This window comes from Salvelinus fontinalis, chromosome 3 (genome assembly GCF_029448725.1).
Source record: "Salvelinus fontinalis isolate EN_2023a chromosome 3, ASM2944872v1, whole genome shotgun sequence".
NCBI lineage: Eukaryota > Metazoa > Chordata > Actinopteri > Salmoniformes > Salmonidae > Salvelinus > Salvelinus fontinalis.
Genome location: NC_074667.1, coordinates 32,458,984 through 32,471,251, shown reverse-complemented (window position 1 = coordinate 32,471,251; position 12,268 = coordinate 32,458,984). Strand labels below are relative to the sequence as shown.

The 12,268-nt window shown below is 43.8% G+C and overlaps 1 protein-coding gene across 2 annotated transcripts in view; it reads right to left on the bottom strand.

Annotated features, from left to right (window-relative positions):
- slc6a11a (solute carrier family 6 member 11a) overlaps positions 1-12,268 on the bottom strand; it is a 74,626-nt gene that overhangs the window by 16,269 nt on the left and 46,089 nt on the right. For both annotated transcript variants that reach the window (XM_055912389.1, XM_055912393.1), the window contains 8 exons: positions 10,824-10,914; positions 10,446-10,578; positions 10,072-10,206; positions 9,504-9,607; positions 8,861-8,985; positions 8,367-8,479; positions 8,113-8,250; positions 5,195-5,297 (listed from right to left, as the gene is read on the bottom strand). In XM_055912389.1, coding sequence (XP_055768364.1) covers positions 5,195-5,297; positions 8,113-8,250; positions 8,367-8,479; positions 8,861-8,985; positions 9,504-9,607; positions 10,072-10,206; positions 10,446-10,578; positions 10,824-10,914 — 942 coding nt within the window. The remainder of the gene's footprint in view (positions 1-5,194; positions 5,298-8,112; positions 8,251-8,366; positions 8,480-8,860; positions 8,986-9,503; positions 9,608-10,071; positions 10,207-10,445; positions 10,579-10,823; positions 10,915-12,268) is intronic.

Genomic DNA, 12,268 nt, shown 5'->3' with positions numbered 1-12,268 from the left:
AATGACTACCGACTCCATCACCTTCCTGATTACCTCCCCTATATCTGTCACTCCCTTTGGTTCTTTCCCCAGGCGTTATTGACTCTGTTTCTGTTTCATTTCTGTACACTTTCCATGTTTCTTATTTTGTACTATGTTCAATTTATTATTAAATGTGCTCTTCCTAAGGCCTCCCGGGTGGCGCAGTGGTCTAGGGCACTGCATCGCAGAGTCTCTGGGTTCGCCCCCAGGCTCTGTCGCAGCCGGCCGCGACCGGGAGGTCTGTGGGGCGACGCACAATTGGGCTAGCGTCGTCCGGGTTTGGCCGGTAGGGATTTCCTTGTCTCATCGCGCTCCAGCGACTCCTGTGGCGGGCTGGGCGCAGTGCGTGCTAACCAAGGGGGCCAGGTGCACGGTGTTTCCTCCGACACATTGGTGCGGCTGGCTTCCGTGTTGGAGGCGCGCTGTGTTAAAGAAGCAGTGCGGCTTGGTTGGGTTGTGCCTCGGAGGACGCATGGCTTTCGACCTTCGTCTCTCCCGGGCCCGTACGGGAGTTGTAGCGATGAGACAAGATAGTAATTACTAGCGATTGGATACCACGAAAATTGGGGAGAAAAGGGGATAATTATTATTATTATTATATATTTTTTTAAAGTGCTCTTCCTGTAGTTGCTTCCCAATTCTTAGCGTACACGTTACAGTTTCAGTAAAAAAAATTATATGAGACACCAAACCTGTTCACAGGGATGGGTAACTCTCAAAGTTCCAATAGTCCATACTGGTCTAGGTAGATCCACTTTCAGTTTTAATGTGCAGTTGCCATACCAGACGGTGATACAAACAGTAAGGATGTTCTCAATGGTGCAGCTGTAAAGTTCCTAAGGATCTGAAGGGCCATGCAAAATCGTTTCAGCCTCCTGAGGGAGAAGAGGGACTACCGTGCCTTCTTCCCGACTGTGCTGGAGTTAGAGGACATTGATGTGTACACTGAGGAACTTGAAGCTCTTGACCCTCTCCACAGCGGCCCCGTTGATATGGATGGGGGCGTGCACCTGCCCCTGTTTCCTGTAATACATGACAGCTCCTTGTTCTTGCTGACATTGAGAGAGAGGTTGTTGTCCTGGCACCACACTGCCAGGTCTCTGACCTCCTCCCTGTAGGCTGTCTCATCGTCGTTGGTGATCAGGTCTCCCACTGTCGCACCTTCAGCAAACTTGAATTTGTTTTTAACTGACTTAACTGACTTGCCTAGTTAAATAAATACAAATAAAATACAAATAAAAATGTGATGATGGAGTTGGAGTTGTGCATGGACACACAGTCGTGGGTGAACGGGGAGTACAGGAGGGGCTAAGCACACACTCCTGGGGGGCCCCGTGTAGCATGACGTTGAAATGAGGTCAATTAAAATACGTCTAGTTAAATCTCAAATTCAACATACACTGAATAAATAAATACGCAACATGTAAAGTGTTGGTCCCATGTTTCATGAGCTGAATTATAATTTTCTTTACATCCCTGTTCGTGAGAATTTCTCCTTTGCCAAGATAATCCATCCACCTGACATGTGTAGCATGTCAAGAAACAGCATGATCATTACACAGGTGCTGGGGACAATAAAAGGCCACTCTAAAATGTGCAGTTTTGTTAAACAACACAATGCCACAGCTGTCTCAAATTTTGGGGGAGTGTGCATTTGGCATGCTGAGTGCAGGAATTTCCACCAGAGCTGTTGCCAGAGAATGTAATGTTAATTTCTCTACCATAAGCCACTTCTAATGTCGTTTTAGAGAATTTGGCAGTACGTCCAACCGGCCTCACAACCGCATAACACGTGTAACCACGCCAAACCAGTACCTCCACATCGGGCTTCTTCCCCTGCGGGATCGTCTGAGACCAGCCACACGGACAGCTGATGAAATTGTGGGTTTGCAGAACCAAAGAAGTTCTGCACAAACTGTCGGAAACCGTCTCAGGGAAGCTTGTCTGCGTGCTCGTCGTCCTCACCAGGGTCTTGACCTGACTGCAGTTTGGCGTCGTAAATGACGTCAGCGGGCAAATACTCACCTTCGATGACCACTGGCACACTGGAGAAGTGTGCTCTTCACGAATGAATCCCGGTTTCAACTGTACCAGGCAGATGGTAGACAGCTTGTATTGCATCGTGTGGGCGAGTGATTTGCTGATGTCAACGTTATGAACAGATGGTATCAATGGGGTTATGGTATGGGCAGGCATATGCTACAGACAACAAAGACAATTGAATTTTATAAATAGCCATTTGAATGCACAGAGATACCGTGATGAGATCCTGAGGCCCTTTATTGTGCCATTCATCCGTCGCCTTAATCTCATTTTTCAGCATGACAATGCATGGCCCCATGTTGCAAGGATTGGTACACAATTCCTGGAAGCTGAACATTTCTCAGTTCTTCCATGGCCTGCATACTCACCAGACACGTCACCCATTGAGCATGTTTGGGATGCTCTGGATCGACTTATACGACAGCGAGTTCCAATTCTCTCCAATATCCAGCAACTTCGCACAGCCATTGAAGAGGAGTGGGACAACATTACACAGGCCACAATCAACAGTCTGATAAAGTCTATGCGAAGGAGACGTGTCGCGCTGCATGCCGAAAATGGTGGTCAACAAGTCAGTTCATAAAATTTCTGCCCTGCTTGAGCTGCCACGGCCAACTGTAAGTGATGTTATTGTGAAGTGGAAACGTTTTGGAGCAACAATGGCTCAGCCGTGAAGTGGTAGGTCACACAAGCTCACAGAATGGGACCGCTGAGTGCTGAAGCGTGTAGCACGTAAGAAATCGTCTGTCCTCGGTTGCAAAACTCACTACCGAGTTCCAAACTGCCTCTGGAAGCAACGTCAGCACAAGAACTGTTGGCCGGGAGCTTCATGAAATGGGTTTCCATGGCCGAGCAGCCGCACACACCATGCGCAATGCCAAGTGTCGGCTGGAGGGGTTTAAAGCTCGCCGCCATTGGACTCTGGCGCAGTGGAAATAGGTTCTCTGGAGTGATGAATCACACTTCACCATCTGGCAGTCCAAGGAGAAATCTGGTTTTGGCGATGCCAGGAGAATGTTACCTGCCCCAATGCATAGTGCCAACTGTAAAGTTTGGTGGAGAAATAATGGTCTGGGGCTGTTTTTCATGGTTCGATATAGGCCCCTTAGTTCCAGTGAAGAGAAATCTTAACACTACAGCATACAGTGACATTCTAGACAATGCTTTGCTTCCAACTTTGTGGCAACAGTTTGGGGAAGGCCCTTTCCTGTTTCCGCATGACAATGCCCCCATGCACAAAGCAAGGTCCATAGAGAAATGGTTTGGCGAGTTTGGTGTGGAAGAACTTGACTGGCCTGCACAGGGCCCTGACCTCAACCCCATCGAACACCTTTGAGATGAATTGGAACACCGACCTCGAGCCAGGCCTAATCGCCCAACAGTGCCCAACCTCACTAATACTCTTGTGGCTGAATGGAAGCAAGTCCCCGCAGCAATGTTCCAACATCTAGTGGAAAGCCTTCCCAGAAGAGTGGAGGCTGTTATAGCAGCAAAGGGGGGACCAACTCCATATTAATGCCCATGATTTTGGAATGAGATGTACGGCATGCAGGTGTCCACATTCTTTGGGTCATGTAGTGTATCAGTGTAACCAACAACATATCAGTGTAATTTCAACCACCCAGTCAATGTTCCCTCTAAGCGGCCACACACTTCCTCCAGGACTGCCGCGCAGAAGAAATGCCAGCCCTTACAAAGACGCAGGAGATTGAACTTCACAGTTCGCTCCATTAGTTTGCACTATAGATCAAAGTTTTCTCTAATGTGATCTAATCAACATAATATCAGCCTCTTTTCAATGCAACAAACCAAACCAAATTGAACTTTGCAAGATTGAGTCTGTGATTTTGTTGTAGTCAGCCAGAGTGCATCGAAGTAGAATTCTATTGACCCTAGCCCACGAGCAGTCTTTCAATCACCCGCCAGTGGATGCCCTTTTCAGATCAGGGCGCAGAGCCACGCGTGTGCACATTTGTTGATGTTCTTTGCTAGTTAGCGAGTTATTAGCCCAGGAATTACTTCTTCCTACAAGAGCACAAAACGTGTACATTTCAAACTGTCTTTGAAAAGCGAGTCAGGAAAAAAAGCTTGTTTATTTGTATTAAAGGGACAATGTTGTATTTTGAAATAGGCTTGATTATGCAAATACGCCAATAGGCAGAGGGTAGCCTACATTGTCTCGTTCTCGGTATAATAATAATAATAAATGATTCATTTTAAGTGGTCTTGCATCATGCAAGATAATACAATGCAATTACAGTCACATAATTACAGTCACCTATTTACAGTCACCTATTTGGCCCATGGTGTTACAGACCAAGTAAAAATACATAAATTAATGTCAAGCCCTGCATAATCTAAAAAAGTTTTTAAAGGTCTCATTATGGAATGTAGGCTGTTTTGAACACTACATATGCTGCTGTAGGCTATATCATAGAAATCAAAAACTATTTCCATGTTAAAATGCTAATGGATTTGCCACTCTTATTGACCTACATTATGCTCAAATAGCTACAATAGCCTATTGGCTACAGTCTAAAACGGTAACTTAAAGTGGGTACAGCCTCAGTTTTCACTGTAAACACAAGCCGGAAGTTGCACAGAATTCTCACAATTCTCGCTCACAAGACCTGAAATGTTCTCAGTGCCAAAAATAATTAGAGGGAACATTGCACCCAACAAACAGTATATTGAATATAGGATGAAAAATACTTTGGTTTCTATGTGGAATTTTCTATTAAATTTCAACGTATAGGTAGTTCTGTTGATTATGTTGAAATTAGATTGATGTAAGAACCTGTTAGTCAGGTTAAGTCAATGTATTTAAGTTGAAATTTTACCATACTTTAAATGTTTACAACACTGGATGAAATGAGATGAAAACAGTACTGGTTGAGGACTTTTGAAAAATCCTATGTATTTTCCACGTTGATTCCATGTCACAATATGTTAACAAATGACGTTGAAACAACATTGATTCAACCAGTGTGTGCCCAGTGCGTACTCATGTCCCTTTCAGGACATTCAATTATTAAAACATTTTATAGTGAGAGAAAATCTGTAGAGGAAGCTAGATTTGCATATGTATGTGCTTGCCCATGAATACATAGTGTAATTTCTCTATTCTTACCATATATCCATCCAATACTGAGTGACTGGCATATGGAGAGGAGCAGCAGAGTGGCACCACTGCACACATAATGGTCAAACAGCTGGATGATGTAGAGGCCACCCTGCGGGGAAAAGAATGAGGCTTCAATATACAGTACAATCAATGTTTACAGATCTACAGTGCATTCGGAAATTATTCAGACCCATTGACATTTTTTATGTTACAGCCTTATTCTAAAATGTATTAAATTAATCTGTCACGATTTCCACCGAAGGTAGTTCCTCTCCCTGTTCGGGCGGCGCTCGGCGCTCGGCGTCGCAGGTCTACTAGCCATCACCGATCCCTTTTTCCTTTTGTTTGTTTTGTCTTTGGTTCTTTCACACCTGGTTTCATTTGCCTTAATTTCTGTGTGTAGATATTTACCCTGTTGCCTGCCTAGGTTTGTGCGAGATTATTTTTTTTATAGTGATGTAGCTCGGTGAGGTTATGCCCTATTTCTTGTTTTCACGGATTTAACAAGAGTGTGTTATTGTCGGAGCGTTGTTTGTTCCTCTGTGCGTGAGTACGGGTTCTCTGTTGTCGAGGGCGTTTTACTTTTGGATTGTGCCATACCTTTATTGGTGGACTTGCCTATTAAAGTACGCTTCTCAGACATCTCTGCTCTCCTGCGCCTGACTCCTTCACCTACCTCCTAACGCAACATTGTCACATAATCGAAATTAAGCTCAGGTGCATCCTGTTTAATTTGATCATCCTTGAGATGTTTCTACAACTTGATTGGAGTCCACCTGTGGTAAATTCACACACCTGTCTATATAAGGTCCCACAGTTGACAGCCATGAGGTTGAAGGAATTGTCCGTAGAGCTCCGAGACAGGATTGTGTCGAGGCACACATCTGGGGAAGGGTACCAAAACATTTCTGCAGCATTGAAGGTCCCCAAGAACACAGTGACCTCCATCATTCTTAAATGGAAGAAGTTTAGAAACCCCAAGACTCTTCCTAGAGCTGGCTGAGCAATCGGGAGAGAAGGGCCTTGGTCAGGGAGGTGACCAAGAACCTGATAGTCATTCTGACAGAGCTCCCTTAGTTCCTCTATGGAGATGGGAGAACCTTCCAAAAGGACAACCATCTTTGCAGCACTCCACCAATCAGGCCTTTATTGTAGAGTGGCCAGACAGAATGCACTCCTCAGTAAAAGGCACATGACAGCCCGCTTGGAGTTTGCCAAAAGGCACCTAAAGGACTCTCAGACCATGAGAAACAAGGTTCTGTGTTCTGATGAAACCAAGACTGAACTCTTTGGCCTGAATGCCAAGTGTCATACATGGAGGAAACCTGGCACCATCCCTACGGTGAAGGATGGTGGTGGCAGCATCATGCAGTGGGGATGTTTTGCAGGGACTGGGAAACTAGTCAGGATCAAGGCAATGATGAACGGAGCAAAGTTGAGAGAGTTCCTCGATGAAAACCTGCTCCAGAGCGCTCAGGACCTCAGGCTGGGGCGAAGGTTCACCTTCCAACAGGACAACGACCCTAAGCACATAGCCAAGACAATGCAGGAGTGGCTTCAGGACCAGTCTCTGAATGTCCTTGAGTGTTCCAGCCAGAGCCCGGACTTGAACCCGATCGAACATCTCTGGAGAGACCTGAAAATAGCTGTGCAGCAACACCCCCCATCCAACCTGACAGAGCTTGAGAGGATCTGCAGAGAAGAATGGGTGAAACTCCCCAAATACAGGTGTGACAAGCTTGTAGCGTCATACCCAAGAACAATGTTTAAGAACCTGTTTTTGCTTTGTCATTATGGGGTATTGTGTGTAGATTGATGAGGCTAAAAACAATTTAGTCAATTTTAGAATAAGGCTGTAAAGTAAGAAAATGTGTAAAAAGTCAAGGGGTCTGAATACTTTCCGAATGCACTGAACAAAAATATAAACGCAACATTTAAAGTGTTGGTCCCATGTTTCATGAGCTGAAATAAAAGATCCCAGACATTTTCCATTTGTGCAAAAAGCTTATTTCTCTCAAATTTTGTGCACAAATTTGTTTACATCGCTGATAGTGAGCACTTCTCTTTTGTCAAGGTAGTCCATCCATGTGACAGTTGTGGAAAATCAAGAAGCTAATTAAACAGTATGATCATTATACAGGTGCACCTTGTGCTGGGGACAATAAATGGCCACTCTATAATGTGAAGTTTTGTCACACAACACAATGCCACAGCTGTCTCAAGTTTTGACGGAGCGTGCAATTGGCATACTGTCTGCAGGAATGTCCACCAGAGCTGTTGCCAGAGAATTTAATGTTAATTTCTCTACCATAAGCCAATGTCGTTTTAGAGAATTTGACAGTACGTCCAACCGGACTCACAACCGCAGACCACGTGTAATGTCCACATACGGCTTCTTCACCTGCGGTATCGTCTGAGACCAGCCACCTGGACAGCTGATGAAACTGAGGAGTATTTATGTTTCTAATAAAGCCCTTTTGTGGGGAGAAACTCATTGTGATTGGCTGGGCCTGGCTCCCCTGTGGGTGGGCCCATGCCCTCCCAGACCAACCCATGGCTGCGCCCCTGCCCAGTCTTGTGAAATCCATGCTTTAGGGCATAATAAATTCATTTAAATTTATTGATTTCCTTATATAAACTGTAACTCAGTAAAATCCTTGAAATTGTTGCATTTTGCGTTTATATTTTTGCTCACTATAGTTATTGTAATACACAACCATAAAGGACTTGGATCAAAAAGTGCTACCCAGATCCACCCTTTTATTGCCATTGTTTTGAAGTTATTTAACTAAGGTGCTTCAATTTATGTCTGTGATATTATATGTTCAGATATCAGAGAACCACCTCTGTAGTCACACAACAACAACTACAACAACAGTCTGAGAGCTGGTGTGCAGTGGAGACCTGTGTCTGTGACCTCTCACCTCTGTGACCATGATGAGTCCGACCAGGTAGCAGCAGCAGCAGATGAGCAGCAGCAGCATCTCCCTCCGGTAGCCTTTTCTGATGAGGTTTGGGTAGATGTCCGTTACTGAGGTCATTAGGCTCTCAAGGCCGACAAACTGGGGAACATGAGAGAGGGCAATGTACTGTACATGGGAAGGGAAGGTAGAGGAAAGAACAGCAGGGACAAGACACCCAGGTGGAGGTGTTGGTGGAGGGCGTGGTGAACTCTAACCTGGCCGTCCACTCCCAATAGGATGATCATGGTGAAGAAACAGACGGCCCAGAACTGAGGGCAGGGGAGCAGGGACACTGCCTGGGGGTACACTATGAACACCAGGCCAGGACCTGCAGCAGGGCAACAAGGAAAACGTTATAGAATATGTGTACCCAAACGTAATTTGAATCAACGCAATTGCGCATTAAATGCAACATTCTCAGTAGGATGGGCCTAGTATGTTGATATTTGTTGCTTACTGCATTCGTTTTTACTAAACAGTATGTTCTAAATAGTATGTAGTACGATTAGTACACAGTATGTTGTTTTAGTAAGTAGTAGGCAAGACGTACAGTACTTCGGACACAGCTAGTGCTTTTACCAGACGAGGTAGACAAAAATTAAGTTCAGATGAGGAAAGTGGGCAGTTATGTTGTCAGACAATATTTAGGTTGATCAGGAGCATAATAAGGAGTCACACCCTTGTAGATGAATGTCCTTTAGAGCCTCACCTGACTCAGCAACCACAGAGATGTCCACACCCTGTTCTTGAGCCATATAACCCAGTATGGAGAAGATCGCAAAACCAGACACGAAGCTGGTCCCACTGTTCAACAAGCACAGGTAGAAGGAGTCTCTGCAAGGCACGGAACATTTTTCAACCTTTTTCAACACATGAAATAGTCATCCTCTTTAACATGCAGTGTTGTCATTGGCAAGGGTCTAATAAGATGTAAATACAGGTGATTAACATTCATGGCAATTGAGGTAGTGTTGTGACATGACATGTTGTGCCATGAGTCCTCCTGGCGTACTGTATTTGAAGGAGACAACTTTTATTATATGCTCTGAAGAGATCTTGACCTGCAGTGTTTACCAGATGAAAACCTACTGTACGCAGCTTGCTGTCGAAACATTATTCAGTGACGAGAATGAATGCATCAGAGCCATGAGATTGTGCAGCTTTTCTTTTCTACGTGTTCTACTCCTCCAGCCAGAACCTCGCCTACCCAGATGTGCCTTTTTACTGTCTCCAGACTGGCTGAAGGAATCTTGTGGCTATGGATCCTCATGGCACTGCTAAATAAGCCAACTATGCGAGATCTTCAATGTGCCCCATTTTTGATTAAACCCACAGCCTAGTTGTAAACTCACTTGTAACAGTTGTTGTTGTATTTGTTGTAGCTTCCAAGAGAGGTCAGGTAGCCCAGGCATATGGCGTAAGAATAGAATATCTGCGTTCCTGCATCCATCCAAACCTTATTGACGAACAAACAGACAAAGAAGACTTCAACTGAAGTTATAAACTGAACATGTCACAACAGAAATGTATACCAGTAAGATGTGGTGAGAATAGAGAAAGACTTAGAGGGCTGGTTCCTTGGACACTGATCAAGCATACTCCTGTACTAAGACTCAATGGCCTTGTGGTTAGACAGTTCTCCCTGAGATTGCAAGGTTGGGAGATCAATCCCTGGCTGTGTAAAAATGGGACCTGATGTGTTTCTGCTTGCTGCTCAGCTTTGAGGAGATAGATTGGGGGTAAGGCCCTGTGATAGACTAACATCCTGTTTAGGGGGTGTACTTGTACATCAAGCTGCCTCATGTGACAGGAGATACAGTAGGCTCCTGTTCCTATGATCTTTTTAGTCCAAGACTAGACTTAATCTGTCTGGAAAACTGGCCCATAGATTTATACGACAGATTATACTACAGATAGTACCTGTGGATCAGCTAGCCGTGTTGTATTGGGATACAAGTAGTAGAAGATGCCATCTTTAGCTCCTGGAAGGGTCACTCCTCTGATAAATAACACCACTAGCATGACATAGGGGAAGGTAGCCGTGACGTACGCTGCCTATGAATTAGTAGTACAGGGTTAGTGCAATACAGAAAACACAACATAGCCACACATACCGGTATTACCACACTAACGACGGACCCATTGTCTCACCAAGTAACTTTACAGCTACAGAAAATAACCGTTTTTTTCAGGTTTGTTTGTTATTTTTGACCTCTGATTTGAAATTTGATTGAGATTGGAATGATGCATAGTTATGAAACTACTGTCTGACTACAATATCTTATAACCCTCACCTTCCCGGTAGACTTCACTCCTTTCCAGACACAGAAGTAACAGACAATCCATGACAGCAGAAGACACAGAGCCAGCTCCCATCTAATACCTCCCAAGGACTCAATCCCATCTGATATCCGTAGCACTCGCCGCCTGTAAGGAGAAATGGTTGACACTGCAATACATTTTGATTCCCAAAGAAAATGTATTGTATATAAATGTGTTGCAGTCTATTGTAGTTTATTGTATTCTTATAACAACAATTTAAACATTATGATACAACTCCCTTTAAACAAAATAAGACTATGGTACCTTATTAATTTCTCATGTAAGTAGTCAAGCATCTAGTCATGAAAGATGCAGTGGTGAAAAAAACACAGCATTAATTATAGACTTACTGCCAAAACTCCACAACGGAAGATGACGAATTCAGGAGGGAACCAGTCCAATTGCTGCTGGCATTCTTGGTGCCAAATGTCACACAAGCATCTGAAATACATTGAAGTCTAGTTGTAGCATGTTAGAAACTTGACAGCTATAAGTGGATATGCTAGCTAATATCCAGCTCCTCTTAATGTGATTGACTCAAAAGCGACTTGTAAATGCTAAACGCTATGGGGCAGAATGATCAAACCTGGTTTGAATAGGACAGTTCTAGCGTCTGTTTACTTTTTTAAAAAGAGAGTGGGTCTTTCCACGAGAAGAGTGCACCAATATTGCATTTTAATATAGACCACATGGAGAATTCAAAGTGTCACATTTCACCCTCTGTGACTTCTAGGAAGATTTTAACCCACCTAACCCCAACATTTCTCCAAGTTTTCACCATCATTGCAATGCTCTAGGTATTTTGTTGTGTTTACAAAGTAATCTATGAAGATGATTATTTATTTAATGTGATTAGTGATTAATTTGCATCTGTCCCTCATTTTAAGGTCAACCCTGTTACGTGAACTGATTTCTCAATTGAATATAGTGAAACTAGTCCTTTTAAAATATTTTTTTACAAAAGTAACATCTAATAGTCAGATCATAGCGTAAAAGCAGGTGAGCTGGTTCTACTCTTTTTGGCAATTTTCTGGTGTTTAGTGGTGGAAATCTGAGCGGGTCGAGCACAACGTGTCAACCCTGTTGCCCATAGATTAGCCTCTGCTGAGTCCCCAACAACTGGATGTTCCGGTTTTCAGGGAAAATGGAAAGAGAGCCTGTGTACATTAACAAAAGCTTTTGGAGAATAACAAGGCAACACTCCATCTTAACTCCTCCATCAAATTTGCTGGTTTAGTTGAACAGTGCAGAAGTCAACCTCCCCCAACAGTTTTTTTCTTCTTGTCAAGACCAGTATGTAGGGGATTTAGTTTCAGGCGTTTCTTTTACAGCTGCTATGTTAGGTTACCCGTAGATAGACAGGCTAGAAATGTTTTTTAAAAATCAATAAAATGCCATTCCCTGTTGCACACAAGCTTCCATTCTCCCTGTCACAAGGGGATTTATGACTGATTTAAGATGAAATCATTAACCCTGTTCCTTTATTTGGCACTTAATAGGAACGTACTATAATCATTTGTTTTTGTATGTAACCTCTTGAGATGCGAAGTTTATGAAGTTGAACATGTGCTCTTTATGACAGAAGGCCAACATTTGGAGAAAAACTTTTTTTTTTTTTTTTACACTTCTCAAAAAGCACCGAATTGGCGGAACGCCCAGAGTATGATTGAATGTACTTAATTCAATCTGAGCAAAGAGGTCCGATGACAAGGTAAAAACGTTGATGTGGGAGGGGGGGGGGGTGGAGGTGAGAGGTAGAAGACAGCCCACAGAAAGCACCCCTCCCCCACTATTC